This window comes from Pseudopodoces humilis, chromosome 7 (assembly GCF_049639895.1).
Source record: "Pseudopodoces humilis isolate 2021_Gansu_Grassland_sample_001 chromosome 7, ASM4963989v1, whole genome shotgun sequence".
NCBI lineage: Eukaryota > Metazoa > Chordata > Aves > Passeriformes > Paridae > Pseudopodoces > Pseudopodoces humilis.
This window is the reverse complement of record NC_142206.1, coordinates 48,701,505-48,726,115: the sequence shown is the minus strand read 5'-3', so window position 1 is coordinate 48,726,115 and position 24,611 is coordinate 48,701,505. Positions and strand designations below refer to the sequence as shown.

At 39.8% G+C, this 24,611-nt stretch overlaps 1 protein-coding gene across 5 annotated transcripts in view; it reads left to right on the top strand.

Moving 5' to 3' along the window:
* SYNE3 (spectrin repeat containing nuclear envelope family member 3) overlaps window positions 1-22,894 on the top strand; it is a 63,619-nt gene extending 40,725 nt beyond the window's left edge. For 4 of the 5 annotated variants that reach the window (XM_014249840.2, XM_014249841.2, XM_005520158.3 and 1 more), the window contains exons 16-18: window positions 139-288; window positions 1,521-1,559; window positions 12,857-22,894. In XM_014249840.2, coding sequence (XP_014105315.2) covers window positions 139-288; window positions 1,521-1,559; window positions 12,857-13,054 — 387 coding nt within the window. In that variant the 3' untranslated portion in view covers window positions 13,055-22,894. The remainder of the gene's footprint in view (window positions 1-138; window positions 289-1,520; window positions 1,560-12,856) is intronic. The other variant, XM_088057371.1, reaches the window with a different exon arrangement.
* Window positions 22,895-24,611: the final 1,717 nt, after the last annotated feature.

The following is a 24,611-nucleotide window of genomic DNA, read 5'->3' as shown; positions in this document are numbered from 1 at the left end:
TTAATATCATTGCAGGCCCAAAAAGCAGTAACAAAAACAAATCTGCTGTTGCATAACCACTGTTTTTTCAAGTGCAAATTTAAAAAGTGTGGCCTTCCTGAATCCTGAATTGCTGCTGACCCTTGTCTTTGCTTTTAGGAGCTGCAGTCTCGTGTGCCTCATGGTCAGCAACTCTTTGAGGAGCTCCTTCATCTTCACCCTGTCTTTGGAAATTCTGAAGACCTGGAGGACCTGCGTTACCGATGGATGCTCTACAAATCTAAGCTGAGAGAGTCCATGAGTTCGCCGGTAGGTGACAACACACAGCCCAAGCTGCTGAGCTTTGCCATTGCTCTTTCAGGTTGCTTCACATTGCTAGTCTTACTTCAACAGTATGCACGTGTGTCTGCTTAATTAAGAGTTGTGTGCTTTTTCCCTTTCTAAGCTGCGCTCAAAATATTTCTTGAGATGGAAGTTTCAGACCAGAATAATAAAAGGCAAAGAGGAATGCAGCTGGGGACTGAGAGGTGTTTGTGTGTGTGAACGCTTTGGATATGTGCCAGGTTCTGGGCACATGGATTTCTATTTTTTGCCCTTTCTCCAGAGAGTTGTTTTTTGACAGTTCCTGCAATAAGAATATATTCACTGTTCATTATTTGTGTCTCCTGCTGTGAGACAGAATAGCCACTGACTGAACTGATTCAAAGTAACTGTGCACAGAAGGACCTAGGCCCTTTTGAAACTCTCTATAGCCTAATGATTTATAATGAGATAAAGAGGAGGCATTTTAATGCAAAAACCAAATTATTAAAGAAGTTGATGAGTTGTTATATATAAGTCATGCTAAGGATGGCAGGATTCATCATCATATATAAGATATTCCAGGGCATGCTAAAGATATTCCCATGCTCTTAGCATAAACATATATAATTATTGATTAATATTCTTTCTAGCTTAACTACTCACATTATCTGAGCAGCTTCAAGATACCATAATCAAAGGATTAGAATTTATAGTTTTGCATTTGGTATTTTGTGTATACCAGTTCTTCCAAAGGTATCTGAATTTGAACACCTAAAATTTGAGGCATTTTAAAATTTTCTGCCTTGGAACACCATGTCTTGAAATCCAAAGCCTATTTGGAACATGAATACTTTAAAATGCATGGAAAGTAAGCATGACTTTTATTAATAAAGAGCATATTTCTGTGTTTGCCCTCAATTCTAGTGACTCATGCTGTGTTAACCAAAACCTTCTGTAAGCATTAACATAGTCAGTAGGTGTCAGTAAAGTCAAAGCTATTGCTGGGAGAACTGCTCATCTGGTTCAAGTAGTCAAGAACCTAAAACCATGCCACCTTTCTGCCTAATGGTGTTAAAAGGCCCATTAAAAAAATCTCCTGCTGGTACACTCTGTCCAGGTGACCATGCATTTGAAAGAAACATCCCCTGTGTAGTGAATATTCATTTACAGGCTCCATTGAGATCTTAAATTTATGCTTCTTTTTTTCTTCTCTTCTTTTTTTTTTTTCTTTTAAACAGAGTGCTGGACCTTTGGAGGAACCAGACAGATTCAGAAAGGCAAGACAGTTTCTTATTATTAAGCTAAAAAAAAGTTTGAACAGAATTTTTTGCAGAAAATTATTTTAAACTCTTCTAGAGATTTGTGAAACTAATTTGCTTATTAAGAGCCACTCTTAAATGAATTTATTTTTTTCTCCAGATTTTTAAATGGAAAAATATTACAGAGTTTTTACTCTTGAACTAGGCTTACTGTATCTCTAGAAGCTAAATATCTATCTCCTGGATGGATATTTAGAGGAGGGAAACTTGCTTTTTATATATATCTACATGCTATATCAATTTAATTCATTTTTCAAAAGAGACTAAAGAAGAGCCAAAATATCTCTCTAAAGGATTTAGCAGTTAAATGCCTAAAATAATTTTGAAAATGAGACTTCTAATTCTTTAGACAATTCTGAAAAAAATATGCTTTGGATCAATCAGCCCACCTTCTTTCTAGTGCAGAAAGCCAGAGAAAGTCCAGAGATTTGTCTAATGCTATTAGATTAAATCCTTATTCTAAGCAGCAGAATTCCTCCTGTGATGGATTTTCTTTTTGAAGTGATGACATAAGAAACAGAAGCAGTACAGAAGATGATAAGGAGAAGCTAAAAGAAAACAAAATGCTGCCAGTTTCTTATTAAACCAAGCAGCACTTCTGATCCCATTTTCAAAAAGTCAGCAAATTTTTCTGTCACAATTTGCTTTGTTTATAGACGCTGCTCTACTTTGTACTGTCATCTCACTTTCCATTTGTTTTTAGAAGGAATAGAATAAGGCTATTTTTCTCAACACAAAGAAGATTGAATGAATAAAGTGTTGCAGGATGATAATCAAATAGTAGGTAAATCAAACCCTTGATTTCTCCTGTTGAAACTCCTCTGTAGAAGAGACCAATATTTAAAGGGTGCAGTACAGTACACTTCAAGCATGGCCAGAAATCAAGACTTTCCTCATCATTCTGATGAGCTATTCCTCTAATACTCAAATGTGGAGTAGCAGCTCCAATATTTTTACCCAGCAAAGTACTGACCAATTTTAAGGCAGTTTTCACACTTTCCTCAATAGTTTTGGCTGCAGTTCAGCCTTCCTGAAGACCCCCAAAGACTTTCTGTTCTTGCCTGTCTGGCTCAGCATTAATTATTTCATCCAGTAAGGTCACCAGAATTTTTCAGGCTGGAAAAACAGTATGACATTTTAATACTTGGTGTAGAGGCGGCCAAACATTTAGTAGTGCTTCTTTTCTCTAGAAGAGGCTCACAGGGATCTTCCAGAAGACTGACCAAGGAATTCTCTGATTTCATGTTGTCATGTTGTTTGTAGGGGAAAACAAAACAAAAGCTTTAGGCATAAGCATGTCTCCTCTACAGTTAGATGCCATTTTTAATTCATCTGCCTCACCTGCCTTGGGGTACGTGGTATTTATTCAGCCTTAAATTCTCTGGATTAGACTAAAGGCTTCAGTTAATTTTCAAAGATACTGGCTTAACATAATGGCAGGCAGCAAACATTTGTCAATTAGGCCTACAGCAAGAGCACAAAAAAAAACCCCACTCTGTGAGTTTTTAATAGCTACTGAACACAAAGAGAAACAGCTCAGGGTGGAAAGGACTGAAGAACTGAAATACCTCATAAGCATGAGGGAAATGGCTCCCATTGCACTAACAATTGATTTGCAGTTTCCCTTCAGCCAGTACAGATGTTGCTGTAACTTACACCCTGCTCATTTCAGTGAGATTTCACTGACCTCAGGGCTTTCATTCTCCATTTAAACAGTATCACTACAACAAGAATCCAACTGGTGGAAGCAGAAGTGTCTTTTTTTTTTTTTTTTTCATTAAGGTTTAATCAGGATGTGAGATGGTGTTGCCATAAGATTTTTGAGCATCACTTAAGAGAGACAGAAAATAATGTTGATCCCTTTTGGGTGTATCACTGTTTGGCCTAAGAAGAAAACCTGGCCAACTGCAGAATTCTAGGCTATGCAGTTTACTTTAAATTCAGATTTAACACCTAAAATGTGGCTAGAAAAAAAGAGTAAGAAAAATATTTTTGCATGCATGAATATCTTTTCAAACCTATGGTAAAGGAAGCCAACTACCTTGAAGGGAATGGCTGATCTCAGGAGTTGGTGTCTGCAGGAGGTGCAGATGGCTGTGCTTGCAACAACCAGTGAGTTTGCATAAAATAGGATCAGGTTATCTCTAATTTGTCAGCCCCCTCATGCTCTTAAGTCACACAAAATCAGCAAAAGTGGCAGAAGGTGAGGTATTTTTGGACTGATCTCTGCTTTTTGCAGCATTGACTCTTTATGAATCAGCAGTGAATATTTTGCAGCAGCAGCTGATGAACATGGAGAAGGGGAAGACCCAGCTGTAACCATTGTCATTTGATTGCCTTCTGATTTTATTCCATTTCTAGCCTACATGGCCAAATGTTGGATATATACATGGAGCCTGCTCCATGTATAGCAATATGCTTTTTTTCCTGATTATTCATCCATTGCCGAGGACATGCCCCTGCCACTGGTGCCCTTAGGAGCAGAACAGCCTAATGATTGTGAAGTGAGTGACTTCTTGTTGATTAACAAAAAACAGTTGCAGGAAATTGCACTGGCTGCAGTGAATTTTTAGCAGGTGCCAGTGACAGCCAATGTAGATGGATATTTCTGCAAGGTACCTAGCACACTCAAGAACATAATCAAGCAAGTGCTCAATAATAACCATGATAAATGTTAGTTTCAAAGGTTGGCTCCCAGCTACCTAAAAATATTCCATGAGCATTCTTAGCATAAATAGGAAGTCAAATGCTCATTATTTACTAGGTCTAGGTAGCGCTGTTTGATTTATTTTCTCAAGTGCTCAGAGTAATTACACTTCCTTGCTAAACAAACAATCTGGCTTTATTGTTTGTACAAACAAAATAATTAGAATTCATTACATCAGTGGTCAGCTAATTGCTTCCTTTGAGATTCTGCTAAGAGTAATCTCCTGTAACATATAGACAGAAGGAACATGTAATTTAATCTTCTTTGGAGACACCATTGATCTGGAGTCAATCAAATTAATGCAGTCATTCAGGAAACTGCAGAGCAAGAGCTGCCACAGCTTGCCAGGAAGAAAACAGTTCTGTGGCCTGCTCTGCCCAAGTGCAGATATGATGGAGGTTCCTCATGGCAGAAAAGTACAGCATTCTGTGTTAGTGCCTGTGGCAGTGCTGCCTCACAAGTCCTGCTAGGTAGTACCCGCTTGAAATTTTCTGTACAAAGTCTTAGTAAAATGAAAAATATGTTTTAAAAGGTATATTTTCTTCAGTTTTCAATATCTCTTTTATAGATAAAGATCTCTCCATTTTTGTTGGGTTTTTTTTTCATCACTCTGCCTTTATGCCTGTGCTTACCTGTTTTAGGAATTTTGCCATGACCCAAACACAGGCTGAAGGGCATCTTAACACTAAAAATTAGCAGATAGACTTTTCTCCTTACAGTGATGTTTGCTCAGAAAGGAAACTTAGTAAAAAAAAAAAAAAACAAAAACCCCACCTCCAGAAAAATCCTGACTGCCCATTTCTAACTCAGACCCACTGTTAAGTATGCTGAGCCAGGCAGCAGCATCCCATTTCTTTTCCAGCAGGCTCACAGGCTTCCCTTCACATTACCTCACCTGTGAGACTCTGCCTGTGTGCTCTTATTTCTGTAGGTTTCCTGCCGTTTTCCAATCTACATTACAGTGTCCTCAAATGTCAGATATCTGCAGCTCATTGTGGTTTATGTGATCCTGCCTCCCAGGATGGTTCTCATGTGGTGTTAGTTAGGCATATGGTTGGTGCTCCTTGCTTTATGTGAAAAGATGTGTCCTTTAGCTGCTTGCCACGTTGTGAAGTACTTGCAGATTTTCACCAAGAAGATAGCTTAGAATGATTTTTTTCAGCAGATATAATTTTATGTCCTAACTGAAAGGTAAAGAAAGAGATTTGTTGAGCAATAGCAGAATGCAACCAATTTTCAGTATATACCTGAAAATACGTTTTTAACACAACTGTAAAAGGCACTGCAAGAAAAACTCTTTTAATCATTACCTCTAATTTTTATACTTATTATTTATTTAAAAGTAAGCAATCACATTTTAAAGTATTTAAATAAAATGCAAATATATTCAAATTATGTATAGTGACTGTAGAATTTTAAGAAAAGTTTGATCTTTCCTTGAGAGAAGTCACTGGCAAAGCAGCTGGAAACATACATTATTGACACGATAAACCAGCTTTTGATGTCAGTAGCATCTACAAGTTCCAGAACATTTTGTCTTTCTTTCAGTTTTTATTCTTTCTGTGCTTATTTTAATTAGTTTATTTCAACTTGCAAGGATGAGTGGAAGTTGGAAATTGGGAAAAGTTGTTTTACTTGCCTGCCTGCCTGAATATAGAAGACTGAGATCTTTTTCTGCTTGCTTAGGTCTGGAGAATTATAGAAATCAGTGCTACTTTTACAGATCAGGCTGTAGCTCTTGTCCTGTGATATGTTTCTCCTGGAAAGATGTCATGCTGTATATGCACACAGAAGTTAACCTTTATAAATTAGTTTGTGTCACAGTAGCAGATGGCACAGTGCTTAGTTATAAGTGACTTTGAGGCAGAAATTCTGAAATATCCACCATATGTGGCTGCTGAAACCTCAGATACAAACTGCTGGCTCTTCCTTGTTTTCTGTTTCTTTTAAATTAAGCCTTCATCAAAGATTCTAGATTGTCCCTCAGCCATGTTGAGGAGGTACTCCAGAATCTTCACTAAGGAAGAAAACAGTCCTTAATTTGCCTGTATACCTACCTATTTACATGCATGTGCTTATGCACTTCAGAATTGAAAGGAACATTAAGGTTGCAAAGTCAAGCAATCTGAAGATGGAAAACAACAGAGTTAAAATTGCTTGCATGGCTGCAGTTAACCTCTCTTCAGCATTCTGGTTCATTCTGGTAGTTCTTTATGCAAAGGAGAATGATAAACACAGAAATCAGTGGGGTCCCCGGTCCCCTTACTCATTCCTCACTGCTGATTGCCTCACTGCCTACCCTGGGCAGTGTTTGCTTTTAGGAAAACACAGAGCTGAACTCAGTGTCTCACTGTCCTTTTGCAGAGGCCACAGAACCTCTAATCAACAGAGACTGATCTTAGTTCCTGCTGTGGTTTATGGGATTATGCTTTGCCCAAGAGCATGTTGGATGCTCAGTTCTGTGGTGACGGTAGTATCCAACTCCCCTAAATTATTTCCCTCTTGAAAAGGCCAGCTGTGATTTGCAATATGTTGTTTATCTTGGAGTGGGACACTCATGATAAATGAGTGTACTGGCTCTGAGTTGAGAACCGATGAGAAGCCCAACTCCAAACTATCTCACACTGAGGTAAAAAAAACAATTAGCTTTGGTTTGAGAGAGCAGCCTGTGATCCCTGTGGAACTGATCTCTTCTTGTTGTCAATAACCTGGCTCTGTGAGTGACAGCTGAGTAAGATCTCAAGTGGCAGAAACACAGGGCCTCTCAGAGGCAAAATGCTGCTGATAAGGCAGCTGCTTCACCAAAACAAGTGGTGGTGCTTAATACTCCTGTCCAGGCACACTCCTGTCCAGGATGAAAGGAATGTATGGCAAGCTGTTGTTTCAGCCTTCCTGGCAGCTCTATTTATTCTCAGAGGAGTAGCAAAGTGGTAGGATCCTTACCTATGTAGGTGATCCTTTCCAAGGCCTATCTATTCTTCCTGTTAAGTTCTTCCTCTTTTCCTGTTGCTGTAGTTTAATACATTGTGACCTTCCCACTGCGGAGGTGGGCCTGGATTCATCCTGCCTAGACATTTAACTTAGGGTTTCACATCATCATGAATTGTGCTGAGGGTGTGGATGATGGTTGACTCTTCATCACTTCTTGTAGAATGAGCTAGGAGTGAGGTTCAAAGCTAACACCAAGGATGTGTTCTTCATGCCAGCTGAAACTCCTTACTAAAGAATATTGAGGGCTCTGTACAGTTTGTGTAGGTTTAAGGGGAAACTGGACAAGTATCTGGAAGAAAGATTCCCTGAATGTTAAACAGATGAACAAGCCCTATCAGGATCAGGAAACTGTCCGAACTGAAAGTAGCTGGAGGCTGAGAATATTAAGGAGAAATTATTTATGCTTGCCTTACTACCTATGCATCTGTGCCAACTGCTGTAGAATGGAGGATACTTGGGCTGGGTACAGCCCTGGCACAAAGTGGAATGGCTGCTGGTGTCTGTGTGTAGTGTCTGTAGGACACAAGGGCATTGGACTCTTTATCCTTGGGTAGTGCAGGAGTTTTCAGACAGCAGTGTGTTTCTCAGGAAATACTCTGAGGTAAGAGGAATAAATCCAGACTAAATATTTTTTCTCTGTTGGATCAGTGACTCAGTGGTGCAGGTATGATTCTTGTCAGGCATGCTGGTGACATACAAGCAGCAGCAAAACCCTGCTAATGAGGCTGGTATAAGATGCTATATTGCTCTGCTCTCTAAAATAGCTAGATTAACTGTGTGTTTTCTTATATCCTGGAATGTGGGCAATAGCAAACCAGGGGGGGCACTGATTTTTAGTGAAACACTTCAGCAACTTACACAGGAATATTATGTAGCAAGTTCTAAAGTGCTTTTCTGCTGTTTCCCGTCCAAGAGATTTTTCACGGTGCGTTTGGTAAGGAGTTATTAACTGCAAACAGATTTAAGTTCTGAGGACTCCCCAGATCTAAACTGATGCTTGTCATTCAAACACCCCAGCATGAATCACGTACAAATGTCAGTGTTCACAGCCAGTGCAGTTCATCTGGAACAAGCATGCATTTAGCATTACACAAAACACAGCCGTTCACCCCCTGACAGTCCTTGCTTGTCCTGGTATTTTGAGGGAGAAGAGGAGGACATTTATTCTTGATGGTGAACTTTAAAAGTATATTTTCTTTTTAAATGCCAACCTATTCCTTTTCCATGTGTGTTTCAAAAATGTCTCTGACACTTTGGCTCAATACCCAGGTATTCCAGCTGTTATTCTAAGATGGTGGAAATTAAAATTCTGTTGACTTCACTGGAGCTTTGCCAGTTTTTCTCAGAGGAAGATTTAGTTTCAGAATATTTAGTGGAGCCTATATCTGACACGTGCACTGCAGGCACTGTGGGTGCTGGGTGGTAGCTGTACTGATGCCAGTAGCTGGAGTGATTGGGAAAAGGAAATTCCACTGTGTAACAAGGGTTGTGGTTCCAACCTTCTCATCTTTCTCATCAACCTTCCATCTCATATGGAAATGATATATTCAAACTGTCTCTTGCAAAGGTGGAACTGTGTTAGGCTGTCCTTTTCTAATCCTGAGTGATGTGTAAAGGGTTAGAACTGTGTCCTGACTCTAGGACCCTGATCACTCTGAGTCCAGTAGAACAGAGATTTGAACCTTGGCCTCCTGAATTTCCTGTTGGTGCCATGGTCTCAGGTCACCACAGCCTGAAAGCATTTCTTTTTCACATCACAGATCTAAAAAAATATCTTGACTTAGTAAAATTTAAGTGCTATTTTTTTCATACTCTGAAAGGGAGTCAGTGCCTCAAATTTTCCATGCTTTTTCCAACTGTATCATCTTTTCTATTAAAATTTACTGTGTCTCCTTCAATTTTTTTTATCCTTTAACACCTCTCATAGTATTATCACAAAAAAAAAAGGAAAAAAAAAAAAGAAGGAAAAAAAAATAAAAAATCACCAATTGTTCCAGCAAGCACAAAGCAATGGAACTAATGTAGGTTTCATGTCACAACAACTTCGGTATATAACTAATGAATCCATTTGTAAGATACCTGCTGACCTCCACAGACAAGTAGTTCCTGATCCTGACTTTATTTAGTTGTTCCTGTGCATAATCCCGCTGCAGACACTGAAATTAATGATAACTCTTCTGTGGATTTCAGTGTTTGCAGGTTGAGGCCCTCATTTATTAAGGGTTTATCATTGCAAATTTGCTGAAAACACCAAACCCTCACAGCTCCTGTGGGCCTCATTTTCAGTCCTGCAGAGGCATCGTAATACCATGTTTGCTATAGCTGAGTCATTCCCATGACAACAGATGGATTCTAAAATACAAGATTCTGACCTTGCTGTGTGATCAAACAAAACAGAGAAGCTGGGCATTGAAGACAAAAAAAAGTTCATTGAACACAAATGCCTATAAACCCAGCAAGCAAGTGGGAGAGAAGCAGCAGATAAAAACTAAATATCTCTCCTTCTCTGAAGTTCTGCTCCACGGTAACTGTCCCTCCGCAGATTTTCTTAATCTTAGGATGTGCTATGAGTATCCTCCTCTGCAGAAAGCTCCAGGGAGAGCAAATGAGAGCTTGTTAATAAATCCATTTTGTATTAATTCTTTCTGGAGGATGAGCTGTGAAAAGCAATACTATTTTACAGCTTCTTCCAGTGTATCTAAAAACAAAGCATTTTGGAAAATGGGACAAGATTGAAATGTTACTTGAGTTGCATTAATAGTCCTTGCTATAGAAATCAAGGCGGAGTCAGTGAACTGCTCTGAATCAAATGCTGGATTGGTAGAAGAATCAGGTAGGAAAAACATTAGTGGCCAGCTGGCAGTGTGGTCATCACAGGAAACCAGTGACAGGCCTGAGTGACCATAAGATGTCTTCTTCCTGAGCAGGAACAGAGACAAGGCACAACTGGAAAGGCTCACATTTCCCACCAGTTCATAGGCTGAAAGTCATAACAGGGAAGAGATGTGTTGCAGCTGGCCTGGCAGTCAACTAATAGTTTCAGATTGAAGTAGCTTTTAAAAACAATTCTAAAGGATTGACAGCAGTAAAACAAAAGTTTTAGGTGTTGTTAGGAAGACTGGTGGTCCTCGCAACTGTGTCAGTGAGAGGTGGATTTCTAACACCCAGTTTGAGTTTGTGAGAACATTTTTGAGGATTCCAGTTGTAATGAAGTATTGAACAGTCACTCTCAGGATCCTACCCTGTAACAACATCAGCATTAAGACTTACTGTGCCTTAGTGGCAGGACAAAGAGCATGGTTTGAATTGTCCTAATGCAGAATTAACTCGGATTGGATCTGTTAATATCTGCAAACAAACTTGCTCATGGATTCTGGAACCTGGCAAGGGTCTTTTCCCTTACAGATAGGACACTCTGATAAATATATTTGTCATATTGGTGCATATTATGGATGCAATGAAGAATTAAGAATGAGAAATCTGTGTCAGTGAAAACAAAGATGTGAATGACAGTGCACTGGTTTACACTGAACACACCCAGAATTACAGAGACAGGCCCAGAGAGCTCTGACCAAGCCTTGTGGCTGCTGCTCTTGTGCATAATGGATTTAGTGTTGACTGTAAGCACAGAAGACCCTCCAGGTTTTGTTCAGCCTATTGACACATGATATCCAGCGGGGAAGAAGGATTTCAGGTCTGGACTGGAGAAGGGGAAGTCTCATTAGTACAGCTTCTTACACCTTGTACTTTGAGAACAGGTCACAGTAGGAGCAGATGACATCTGCAAGGCAGCCAGGTTGGTGAAGCTTTGATTTCATGGGTAAATAGTCACTGTACCCAGGGAACTTGCCCAGTGGTGCTCAAAGTCAGTCCCACTCACGCCCTGGCATGTACACTTTATCCACTGACAGTTCCAGTGTCCAGGGATCTGAGTTTTGCTTGGCCTCAGTGAACAAATTACAGTCCAGATACTGTGGGCCAGAAATGATAGAGCAAGCAGCTGTTGCTCTGCTGCCTCTACATCTGCCTGACACAGTAATTAAATCTCATCAGCCATTCAATATAATGGAAGCAAACCAACTACAACAGAAGGATTCTGCAGTATAACTGTCCTGTGATGTATAACTGCAGCTGTATATTTACCTTTGTAATTAATTCTGTAAGCATTTGTATGGAGTTACAAGGGGCTGAGTAATTTTGAAAGCAGTGGAAGAGATCATTAAAAATAGCGAAAGGCATAATTACTTTCTTCTACCATCAATCTCCTCCATATCTTCTCTGCTGATGTTTCCCATGGACAATTTACGTTCATTATATTACCTTCTTACTAAAATTATCTCAGATTTCATTTCCAGGTTTGGAAAAAGGTAACAGTGCTAGAGTGGGACAAAGGCATTGCCTGTTAAACACCCTGTAGTGGGCAGAAGCCCTAATTTTGCTGCAGGACTGACATTGCCTGTGACTTGAACATATTAAATTAATTTCCTTTTGTGGAAAACGTGGGTCCCACTTCAGTGGATGTTCTGTGCTGACATTTATGATGTAGGCTGGTACCTAATGTAGCTGATTAAGCACTGCATTTATGCTCATTGTATAAATCCTTGTTTGATGAAATAAGTGGGTTATTGAGCCCTTTTTATCAGATTTCTTTTCAAGAGAGTTGATTTTTTATTTATTTTTTTCTTGAAACTCACACAGTTCAACTTTTTGGCAGGAGTACCCAGGAATCTTGCCAGTGGAAATCTCCCTTCTTAATTAATCTTTTCTGAATTTTGTAGCCATAGATATATTCTCCCCTGGTCATCCTATACCAGATCAAATGTATGAGGTTAACTGACCTACTCTAGGTTTGCACCAGCATAAAGAAATGGGACTCCTTTGTGTGTGTGTCCCCCAAGGCTGCACAGAAATAGATGTCTCCTTCACTATCAGTGTTGTGTTTGTCTCATTCTTTCACATCACATAAAGTTTTCAGCTGGGCCTGGTAAGGTATAAGGTATACTGAGGCAGGCTGCACTGTGGGGCCTTTTTTCTGACCTCCAGTCTTTCAGACCCCAAAGCCAAAGCATGTTGATGCAGGGCACGTGACCAGGAGCTGGATGAGCTGCAAGTGAAGTTCCTTTGTGCTGATGGAGAGCAGAAGCTGTTCCTCTTTTCCAGGCACCATCACTCTCATTTTACTGACTGGAGAGTAGCAAAGCCAGGCCATCAGTGCCCTGTGCTGGCTGTGAGGGACCAGTTGGCAACTTGGGCATGAGCATGTGTAACCAAGCTTTGTGACTGGAAAATGAGCTTAGAAGCAATCATTTTCTTCTAGAAAGTCAGCAGTGTTTTCTTTCTATAAGCAGCAGTTGCCAGCAGGGAATTCTTGAAAATAGTGAAAGATTCTCCTAAAAGACATAATTTAACTTCAGTCAGCTTCAATGTGCCCAGCACCCAGGCTGGATCCTAGGCCAAGGACAACAGGGGCTGTTCTGACCTTCTACCTGGCAGTATTTGGAACAAACCTCCCCAGTAATTTGTTTTTCTGAGCTGCTCTTTGTTTTGTGTTTTCCAGAAGCGCTCCGGAGGCGTGTGCTCGTACCTGCACCGCGTGTGTCGGGCGGCACTACCATTGCAACTGCTGCTCCTGCTCCTCCTGCTCCTGGCCTTCCTCCTGCCCCTGGCAGAAGAGACCCACAGCTGCACACTGGCCAACAACTTTGCTCGCTCCTTCAAGCTCATGCTGAGATACGAGGGCCCACCTCCAACATAACTTCTTGGTGTGGCGCGAGGTGACTGGCAGAACGCAGACTCTTTATTTCTAGTTGCTTCTGTTGTAGATTTTAGGGCTTCTAACATGGCCATCATGTCAACTGGATAGATCACATAATTGCAACATAAGATTAATCCATTTTAATCAGGTATTTGAGCAAAATTAATATTTTTACAATTTTTTTTATTATTGTATTTATAATATGTATATAGAGATCGCGTATGTGTATGTATGTACATATATATATATATATAAATGCATATCTGTGGTCAAACCAGCAACCACCATCTACTCATCCCCTGTTTAAGGATAATTCTGCAATGTTTCTGCCATCTTTCCACAAGCAATACTGAAGGATGGTGTTGTGGGATTTTCTGGGTGATTTTTAACATCAGATTCTTGTTTACAAAGACTGAAGTCAGAGCAAGTATGAGAACATTTGGCATGCACCAGAGTGTAAACTGGAGAGCAGGCACAGTAGAATCATGTTTGAATAGAGTGGTTGATATTCAGCCCAAGGAAGATTTGGACTATTCTCTTTGAAAGTTGAGCTGGTTTTACAGTATCTGGATACTGCAGGGATTGCAGAAGCTAATAGAAGTGTTTCTACTGACTTCAGTAGGAGTGGGGGTGGACCTCCTCTTGTTCTTATTTTTTACCAGATTTCTTTTCCAGCTACTGTATTCTCCAGCCCACCTGAATCAGGAGAGGTGGAATACAGTGGGAAGAAAGCGAGGAAAAAAAAAAAAAGAATATATTTTTTTAGCATCTCTCTAGCAGGAGAACTTTTAAAATCAGGTCGTAATTTTCTGAACAAATTTGTGAGCACTGAACAAAACCTTGTATCACCAATCTTGTCTATAAAAAAGAGTGGGTTTTTTGTTAGTTTTTTTGTGTTTGTGGGGTTTAGTGATTTGGTTTTGTTGGGTTTTTTACTTTATAAAGAGGCATTTGGTAACAGATTATAAAGCCTGAACAGTGAGATGCAGCCTGGCTCAGTGTCAGTAAAGCAAAAATTGGAAGTACTTTAATAATACCACCCTGGAAACAAGATTCCTACCTAGAATTCTTTTGTGTTAATGGTTTATTGAAATTGTGTAAACTGATTATATCAAAGACAGTCATGCATAGATTTCTATGTAATCTAAACTCTAAAATTATGGCAACTTGTCATTTATTTACCTAACCCTATGCCTGACTATCAAATTTTTGAATTTTAACGTTTTAACATTGCCTTTTAATGTAAAAGCAATTCTCACTTCAGAGCGATGAAGCCATTCTTAGTGGTGTTTTATCTAATTGATAAGACATTCACTTCAGGAAGAGAAGGAAAGCCTGTGATTTCTTTCATGAAAGACCCAGGGGGAGAGGAGCTATAATTTGCTAGAGAATGGGACATATTAATTCCTTCTTTGCAACTTTGTGGTTCTTTCTGGTGGCAGAGGACATACCTCCTCCTGCTCTCCTGATTAGCTGTGCAAGTGTCATGCACATTCCTCTAAAAAATTACTGCCAGCCCTGGGAGGAGAAACCCCTGTGGCTGTGCAGCAAGGAGTTAATCATCACACACATCTCCATGTCATATTAAATCTTCCTTTAGAAAAGAAGTGTGGGGGAAGAGGGGCAGTAATGAAACCTGCCCTGTGTGGTTGTGGATGTCTGTAGGTGTGCACACACCTTTCTTTGACATAGCTACATTGCAGTTCTCTGCGTTTTGCTGAGCTGTTCCAGGTGATGAAAGTAAAATACCAGTGAGAAAGTAAAAGTAATGAGGAATAATAAAGCTGCAATTGGGAATCAGGAGGGAGATAGAAAAGTTTTTTCTATGAAAGCACAAAATCTCACATCAGATTTCTTTCTGCCGAGCCTTTCTGATCTGGGTGATTTGTGTGGGTTCACAAATGCATTTGACACCATGGCAGCGTGTAACGGAGAAAAAATTTCTGCACAGAGGATCTTACAAGAACAACTGCATCATCACCTTGATGTTTCAGTGCTCTGGCAGATTTTTAAAAAAAAGAACCAAACAACTAAATTAGAAACACATTTTTGCTGCTGGGTTTGCAATCAGTTTATTCTGCAAGTCCCCTGTCTGTAATCTTGGAAAGTTTTGCTTTAAATCTCAGTCAATCCATTCTCATTAACTTAAATAATCTGAATATCTCATGGAAGTGGTGAATATATCTACTTCTTTGCAATGAAAACTATCCAAAGCACAGGACTTTAATGTTCATATCACTGAAAACAATTTAAGTCTTCCATGTCATTTACCTCACCTGTCCAAGGCAGGTGTGAGATTTATCTGGCAAAGAAAGAAAGAAAAAAATCACAAAAGTAAACTTGAGATGTAAATGTGAAATTTACTTTCTTTTTTATTCTCTTGTGGTTTTTGGTTTTTTCTGAAAAGCTTGCCATACCTATTCCTGGTAGTGTGTGTAAATATTAATCAAGTCAGTAATTGGAATAACCAAAACAAAATGCCTAGCCCAGCTTCCAGGAAACTGTACAAAGCTCAGATTCCTCAAACACAACCTAAATCATACTGCTTCCAAACCAGTCCTTAAAATCTTGAGCACAGTTCCTCATCTTTGCTCACAGATGATTTGGTGGTTATATGCTCACTTTTGTGCCTATAAAATCCCCAGCTCATACATCTCTGACATCCAGATGTAACTGAGATGTGTTATAGCTCAGGTTCAGACTGGGGCCACTGCCTTAAGCCTTCCCTTGCCAAAACATGGGATGTACAGAACCCTGGATGTGGTGTGCAGCCGAGGGCTTTCAGTGTTTTGCCCCAATCCAGATGCAGCCACAAAGGCTGCTAAACCCTCTCTGACACATGGAAGGGGTTTGATGCTGTGTGTGCTTTGTGCACCTGGCCCGTACTCCATGAAGACACGAGCTCTGCCCGAGCTCCTGCCTGCACTGTTGGACCCAGGAGCTGCTTGACCACATTAATGACCCTGCAGTGCTGAAGGCAAAATCCTGCACTCTATTGCCCATGCATCACAGTCAGACATTACCCCAAGGCACACTTCAAACCCAACCTCTGGCATGAAAGCAAGCCTCCTTTGTAAACTGTAATTGATTTTGAAGCCTGATGCTTTCAAGAGAATTTTCCATGGTAGCAATACATTGAGGTAGAAAATTGCTATTGTGCCCCATGTCTATTAACAGCCCTTTCTCTGATTCCAGCCAGCAATTTAAATGGTATTAAATATTATTTATATATGCCCTCTCCATAAATCTCTGTATGAAACACATCTTCAGTTCTAAGCACATACATTAAAAATGTTGTATTCCTCTCCTAGCACTCAATCTCCAGAGCAGTCATGATTTCTACCAAGTGCTACTTTATTTGTACTGACCAAGAACTTCGAAAACTCAAACATTTGTGGCTGTAAATTAAGATACTAAGCTAACTAATAGAATCACCTAGTGGTCACTGAATAATTTGGACAGCTTTTAGAACGGCTTTATGTTTATTCTCTTTAATCCCTTTTGTTGGACTATTTGTAGATGTCAGAGAGAAGAAACATCTCAAAAAAATGGCCATTCTTAGATAGACAGATGGTGATCTCTACACATCAGAAAAAATAGTATTTTCTCTAGTTGCTCTAGACCTCAGGAGTTTGCTACACCAGATCTCCTTTTCAGTATTAAATAGGGAATGTTTTACTTTGATGTGTGTGCAGACACATCTCATTAGCACTAAAGAGATTTAAAGAGTGAGTTCATGTACAATAATTCTTTTAACTTGTGTCAACATGAGAGTCCTCTTAATTTGAGAAAAAAACCAACCAGAACTGCTGTGTGACAGAGATTCCCAGACCAAACAAAGCCTTTTGGAATAACTAAAGATTACAGACTGAAACTAAATGATCCACCATAGGAAACTGGAAAAATAGTTTTGCCTTTCAAGAAATGCTGGTATAAAAGCCCCAATAAACATGTCTTTGCCAGGCAGTATACATGTCTTTCAAGTCATAGGTTATGTGCCCAGCTGGCTGTAAGAGCTGCTTCTGGAGACTTTACTACCCCTTGGACAGGATCATTTGCTAGGCTGCAGCTGAAAACATGTTTGTCCAGAGAACCTATACCAGCTTCTGCCAGAATCGCTGGGGGCTGTTGAGGATATTCTTAGCAGTTCCCAGACCATTGACCTGCTCTGAGCCATTACAAGTTTATTGCATTAATTTATCTGTCAGCCGTTGGCAGCTCTCAGAAAACAGTTTATTAAAATACTAAAGATAATATTTCTGGTGCAGGCAACATGATTCAGTGAGAAATCAATCTTACTACTTTTGCCATATTTAAAAAAGGTATCTGTTGGTTATACTGGAGTATAAACAGGTCAGTTGTAGGTGTTGGGTAACTGCAGGATGTTTTAGGCACAAGGCATTTTGACTCTAACATGTCCATTTAAGAACTGTGGGATCATGTTACATTTGTTAAATGGTAAAACAAAACAAAGATTCTTGAATTAAAAGAAAAAAACAAAAAAAAAACCCAAAACAAAACCAAAGAAGGATGGATTAATCTGTCACGCAGTTGTTTTTTTATTATCACTTTTCTATCCAATTTGAAATATGAATATGTGTCTACCAGAGAGTTATCAGTAGATCTGGAAAATAAGTAATATCTATCAGGAATATACCAGTTCAAACTGTAGCATAAATGGCACCTCTGTTCCCTCACCCAGGAAATGCCAGATTTTGCCTCACTGTACCTGCAAGATAAAAACCCTCCTCCTAGTAAAGTGTGGGTAAGGTGAAACTGCACAGCTTAAGGTGCAGCATCCCAGTGGGAGCAGCAGGAGACATTAGTTCTTGCAAAGGTAGCCTGATATCCCCAGTGCAAGAGGGGAACACGTAGGGCTGGCATAATGAGAGCAGTCCAGGACTAATGACACAGGAACAAGGGCTTGCCATCCTGGTCTGTCTGACAGAATTTTGACAGCGGCAGTCAGCACAGTTCAGTTTCGTGTCCCTGGCTGTGGAAGGAGGCTCCCCTCAGGGTGATTCACTTGAGCTGAGATTTGAGCCCTGGAAGTGTTTTTCACTTTTCATTAAACAGAGAAGAAATTGCTAAATTAAAACCCCTCAGTGACAGGTTAATGGTAGGTGGTGGGTGTTGATGTTCCAGGAAAAGATACAGGAAATGCTATTATAGATAGAAAGCTAGTCATGGTGGTCTCTGTTCAATCCTCAGGAGGCAAAAATGTATTGTAGAACTGAAGTGGGAGTTTTTCTGTTCCTTTTCAAGTAAATGTCAGGTGTTGTCTTTAGTCTTCTGGATTCTGGAGGCAAGCCTATTCAGTGCCTTACTGAATGCTAGTGGCTTTCTGGCTCCAGAGCCACTTACATCAGCAAGTTACACATTATTCCAAGTTGTGTGAAAAAGGTATTCCCCTGAACTGGTTTTGGATCAGAAACTTTTTGTTTGGGGAGTGGGGATGGTTTGCTTTTCCTTCTTTTGGCCACTTAGTGTTAAATCCTAGGCAGCAGGAAGACCAGCACTACACTTTCCAGGCCGTGTTCTCTTTCCTTCTTTTGTGAGAGCAGAGGAGATTTGGCTTTGCTTCCTTTCCAAAGAAAATTATTTCAGTATTTTCTTCTTCTTTTCCTGTTGCAGTTCTTCCACAGCCTAGGTCATTCCTATCACCTTAAGTGTTTCCAGTGGCTGTTCTTACTCAGAGCAAAAATCTGCTCCAGTTTCAGTAAGTTTAAAATCCAGTCATTTTTTTCCCCCATTGCAGCTCCTCCTGCAGATGCTCTGTCTGTTTCTGCTGTCCCCTGTGTCAAACCAGCCTTCATCACTATCTGTGGGGACTCTAGTCCTGGTCAGCAGTCTCTTCCAAGTCTCCTGGCCATGTCCTGCCCTCATCTGCCTTCAATTTTGGCTCAGGGACTGCCCTTAATAGTCACATCTGCAGACAGGATGTGAGGGTGTCACTTAACAAACAATTATTAATAATGAAAGCCTTGCTATTAGCATTGTTCATAGCCTGCCCAGAGCCTTTTTCTCTTCTCCTCTCTAAGCAGGTTTTGATGTATAATCCAATTACTGTGTACAGAAAATTGCCCCTCAGTCAGCACAGAGGGCTGGTGGTTCAGCTGGGGCTCTGCAACCCTCACATTGTCACTGCTGGGGTAAGAGCTCCCAGGTGCTGCTCAGCCAGGGTCTGTGCCCTTGAGCTGCCAGGAGTGTTCCATTCTTGTTGTTATACACCCTAAATAAGCCAAAACCCCTTTTTTCTGACCTGGGGTAAGTAAAAAAGAAAACTAAAATGATCGCTTTTCACAAACTGATTTCACAACTCATTTATCATGCCCAATAGCAAGCCATTTATTTTAGCTCCTTTTTGCTCCATGAAAAGCCATGTGTTAAGAGGGAGAGGTGGGTTTGGAGAGCAGTGCCACCACCCTCAGAAGCACTTTGCTGGGAGGCTTCCTGCTGGAACCCAGGGGCAGGAGCTGTTATTTCTCCTGAAGTGATTCCCACCTTCAAAACCAAATTATTTCTTTTGTCAAGTCTAATAAGCACTGAACACCACAGACTTTGTTTCACTACAGATATGAATGAATGCCTCTGTACAGTACTTTCTGTTGCCATGAAATATATATATATATATATGTGTGTGTATATATATATATATATATATATATGTAATGGGGAGTGTAATTATTGTTCTACTTAAAGGTGACATTCCACTTCACTGTAACTTTTAAGTGCAGCTTTTAAGGGAAACTATCTTAAAGGGAAGCTGGAAGAGGTACTTGTTTTAATGAGCTTTGATGAGATTTAATAAACTTTGAGTCTGGGTTTCAGTCTTTGGGGTGAAAAGCACCCAAGATGATTTTTCCATCACATTTCCAGATCAAACCCATTAAGAATTTAACCTGGGAGGCATTGCTTGAACACTGGCTGTTCCTGAAGGTGTTTGGATGTTGCTATGTGTTTACGTCTGTCCTCAAACTTCCATTTTGTACATGGGCTTGACTGGAAGGCAAAAGACACACATTTGTCTTGCTCCAAGACCCTGATGGTAATTTTTGCCTCAGTAAATGTTTTCCCTTGGATCAGTGTGACTCCTTCAACTTTTTTTCCCTTTTAATTTGTGTTAACTGAGTTTGTCAGGTGATTCCAGGAGGGCACACTCCATCTGCCCAGCCTCAGAGCTTCCCTTTCAGCAGCATACCTTCTTCTCTTTTGTTTACTTGACTGTACTGAACCACTGTGAAGCAATTACACGAGCAATAATGCAGGTGTTGCATTTTTCTGTCACTGCCTTTCTTAAGACAAAACTCTCCATTGACACAGATAAGTGGTAGGAGAGCCAGGAGCTGTTGTTTACTGGCAATACAACCCATGTCCAGTGTTCCTACAGGGGTCCTCACTCCTCAGAGCAGTGGGCTGTCTCAGGCCCAATTTAATTTGTAAGCCTGGATTTTAAACAGTTTTGGATCCCTTCACCAACACTCCATCAATCTTGCTTCCATCAGTTTTTGTGCTTTTGTTTAATTTCAAGCTCGAAGAAAGTTTAAAGAAATGTGCTAAGACGCCCATATAGGGTGAGTGAATATCCCACATATTTCACAAAAATTGCAACAAAATGAAGGGATTTGCTCTCACATTGAACAGAATTAATAAGTTATAACTGATAAATTAAATAGTTATTAAGAACAGCCTGGAGCAACATTTCTGCAATCAAACTGTTCTCTGCTTTTAATTTAAAAGTCAGCAGATACTGAGGTACATTTTGCCACCTTCTTTAAGAAATGACCTGAAACTAAAACTTGGATTCTCCTTAACAGGAAGTTTATTGATGTGATTCTAAATTTCATCAGCATGTCCTGTATTAGATCACCCGCCTGTGGGCACAGGAAAAACCAAAGGCTGTTCACAAGAGAAACTCATATTATAAATGGTTTTAAAATTCTTCAGAGCTCCTATCCACTTCCAAATGTCAGTAATGGGGAGGATGCAAAACCTTCCTGTGAACCCTGTCATTTTGCATGTTGAAATCCTGGCTTGAATTCAGGTCTCCACCTCAGCTTTTGTAAATGTTAATATTCAAGTAGAACAAAAACCTTAGAGGCAATTACAGCATGAACATCTCTTCTTGTTTATGTATGGTAGCTGATAGCAAAGTCTGCAATAATAATCTGTGTTTATACATGTGCTGTACAATGTAACAGTTGGGTACAAAATACCTTTTAACTGTCACAAGAGAATAACTGGATTGATGTCACTTTCTGCTTGTACGAATATAATTATTTGCCTTGCGGGGACCAGTTCCACTTTTGTCATGTTATTTATGATTTTTTAATACAATTGTGATAAATTAGGCTCATTTCTAAGGTAAACAATACTGGAGCCAAGCAGCTGTCTCTGTACATGTGCATGTTATCACAGCTGATATCAAGTCCAAGTCAGACTCCTTGCTTTGCTTGGACCTTTCTTTAACCTTTCAGGCTTATTCAGGGAAATGTGGACCACTCTATTTTCTTATTAAAAATATGGCTTTGTGAAAAGCTGAACTTATTTTTTAAATATTTTCTTTTCTGGTTCAGAAAGACTGTAACAATCATATTTTTCTAAACTGCCTATTGCTTGTGTTGGGAAATTATATAGAGATATATATTTTGCTCTACAGATTTCCATGTACTTTTGGAATTCTCTGTTTTCATAGATAAATCCTCGTATTTGCTAGAATTTGCTCAAAAAGCTGTAAGCTTCTGTATACTGACTGACTCTGTGAAATTCTATAAAAACGCAGCTGCATCAAAAGACTGACTTTATGTTTTATGTAAATTGTTAGAGCTAAGTCATCCTTAGTGTTATGCCATGCAAGATGTACAAAAAGAAATCAGGTCATTGTTTTCAAAGGCTGGACAGTGTTATGTCACACTGCCTAGAAAGTCCCAGGTGAAAGTCAGGAGAGTTTATGCTAGAAATGGTACAATTTTGGGCCCTGAGTCTGTAGTTTTTTTGCACTCTTTAGAACCTTATTTCAAAATTAGTCCCGTGAAACTTCATGGGAAATATTAAAAATAAGAGCCTGTGGTGTGTGAATAGCTCTGATAGAGTAAGGACCTTTTTCTAATGAAGAACAGGACCTTTTAAGCAGTTAAGAGGCTATGATTTGAGTATTTCAGGACAACTTTTGTCCTGTTCAGCTTTTCTGAGCTGTGGACTCCTCCTGTGTATTGTGGATTTATTCCATAGCTGAAATGCCAGATTAAATTGATTGAAGCCCCATGAGCAGATGAACGTAATAGAAATCTGCAGTGAAATATTGCAGAAAATGGCCTGATTTCATTCTTCAGAGCAATAGTTAAAGTAACTCACAGCCTTGGCTTCTTTGCACCTGTGAAGCAGAGGCCCTTGTTTTGTACCTCAGCTGTGGTATAACACAGAAGGATTTTCTGCTCTATGCTTGGAAAATAGTCTATTCCTCATTCTTGTCAAAGCATAATATTTCCCAAGTAAAAAAATCTGATTCTTCAAGACTCGTAAGTCATAGGGGACTTAATAAGGGGAGTTAAGGGGCAGCTGGAACCTTCTGTGATCCAGCCACATTACTCCAAAAGTTTATCCCTTGATGAAAAATAAAATACAATGTGATTTTGCTGTTTGCAAGTAGGATCAAGAGACTGGAAATCACCATCCCAAGCCCTTGCCTGTTCTGTGATGCTCCACTGTTACCAATGAACTGTGTTGAATTGGATTATGAAATCAGAATATTTTATTGCATGTGTCCTTTTATGAAATGAAAAGATAGTTGTATTTAATGTTGCAGTTATAGTGCAGTAAATAAACACATGTGCATTTCTTTTTAAGGACTTCTGGATTATTTTGGGTGCTGGTTACACATTTTTGCTGTGCTTGTTTCATACCATCAGAGTATTTGGGCTGACCTAGAAACAACCAGAACAAGTAAAGCAAGATTTGCTTTGCTAGGATATAAGATTTGCTGCTGCCTGCCTCTCAGGTATCACTGGAAGATGGCTGTGCTAAATGTAGCTACTTCATTCCAGTCCTTTGAGATTTAACAGAAAATGTCAGTTTTTCTGTAAGCTATTTAGATAGAATTCTACTGGACCTGAAGAAAATGTGAATTTGCTAAATCATACTATGATTCGGTATGATTTCTTATGGCCCCTGACACTCTCTGCGGGGTTCTCCTCAACCCCAAACCTGGTAAGACAAAGGGGAGATTTTTTGTTAACCTCGGGTTTGAAGTTAACACCAATCACATGTGGTGAGCTAGCAGCTGATTCCTGTAACCACTGCTGATCTCTCTGAAGAGCAGTCACTGCAGCATGTGTGGATGGATGCACAACTCTCATTAGCATCCAGGTAATTGCTGGTTTCTTTCCTTAGTCTTTATGAGACAAAGTCTGCCAGTACCCTGATATCAAAGGGTTCCACAGGCAGTTATTTCTGGACAAGTAGAAAACTACTGCAATTTTTTGGTGAACCTGTGGGTTAAGGTTCCCTGTTGCTTTTATGAACACATAGGGCTTTATGCAGTTTTTTGACTTCTCTCAGGCATTTGAACCATGTGATCTTGTGCCTTCCTATGAGCTGTCTCCTGCTAAACCCCCAAAAGTACAAACACAGACACTTCAGCTGATCATAGCTGTGTCAAGGTTAGAGCAGCAGCCTGAATTCCTCCCAGGAGAGAAGGGGATAAAGCCCAGGGCTGTAGGAACAGCAGACTGTTATGGTGGGACAGTCACATTCCCATTAGGGCTACAATTGGTGCACAAAAGGAATTTCTGGTTTTACAGGGTTTTGTTTTTCCTTTGCAAAGCATTTTTTCATCTTGCAGTTTGTTTTTTGTGGAGCCAGAAAGTAGCCTGCTTTGTGTATATCTGGCTTGTTTTTCTGAGACCAGCAAAAAAACTTTGGGCTTCATTTTGTCCCAGACACTGTACAGAGAGCAGGAAAGACCTTTGTCCAGCAGGGAGGAAAAGTGCCTATGAATAGATAAAACAGCTTGTGCTTGTATGGGGAATGAATATTTGTTGATCAGGTTCAGCCTGCAAACAGCCCTACAGCTGATTGGTGGGAATTGGGACAGTCAACAAGAATTATTATAAACACTTTTAGAGGACAATGAAATACTCCAGGTAGTTATAAATCTCTTAAGTCATATATTATTGCAGAAACACCTGCTTTAGATAGCAACCCTGCTGCTAGAGGATGGAAGTTTAGGTTGTAGCAGCAAAAGGTGGCAAGTTCAATAAATAAGAATAATAGGGTAAGAAACTCAAGTGGAGTAAATCAGTGTAGCTTCATTGAAGCTGTTGGAACTAAGTCAATTTACAGCAGAAAGAATCTGGCTTGTAGTCAACAGGGATTTTACAGAATGTTTAAAAACTCTCCATTTAGAGAGTTCTCTGCCTTATGTCTGTGCACTAAATCGTATCCGCACAAAGTCCTTGCTGGATAATGAGGTCATTTCGGATGTAAGCGTTCATTATATGCTTAGGTAAATTAAGGGGAAAAAAACACATCATTAGCAAAGTCTTAAATAAAGGATGGA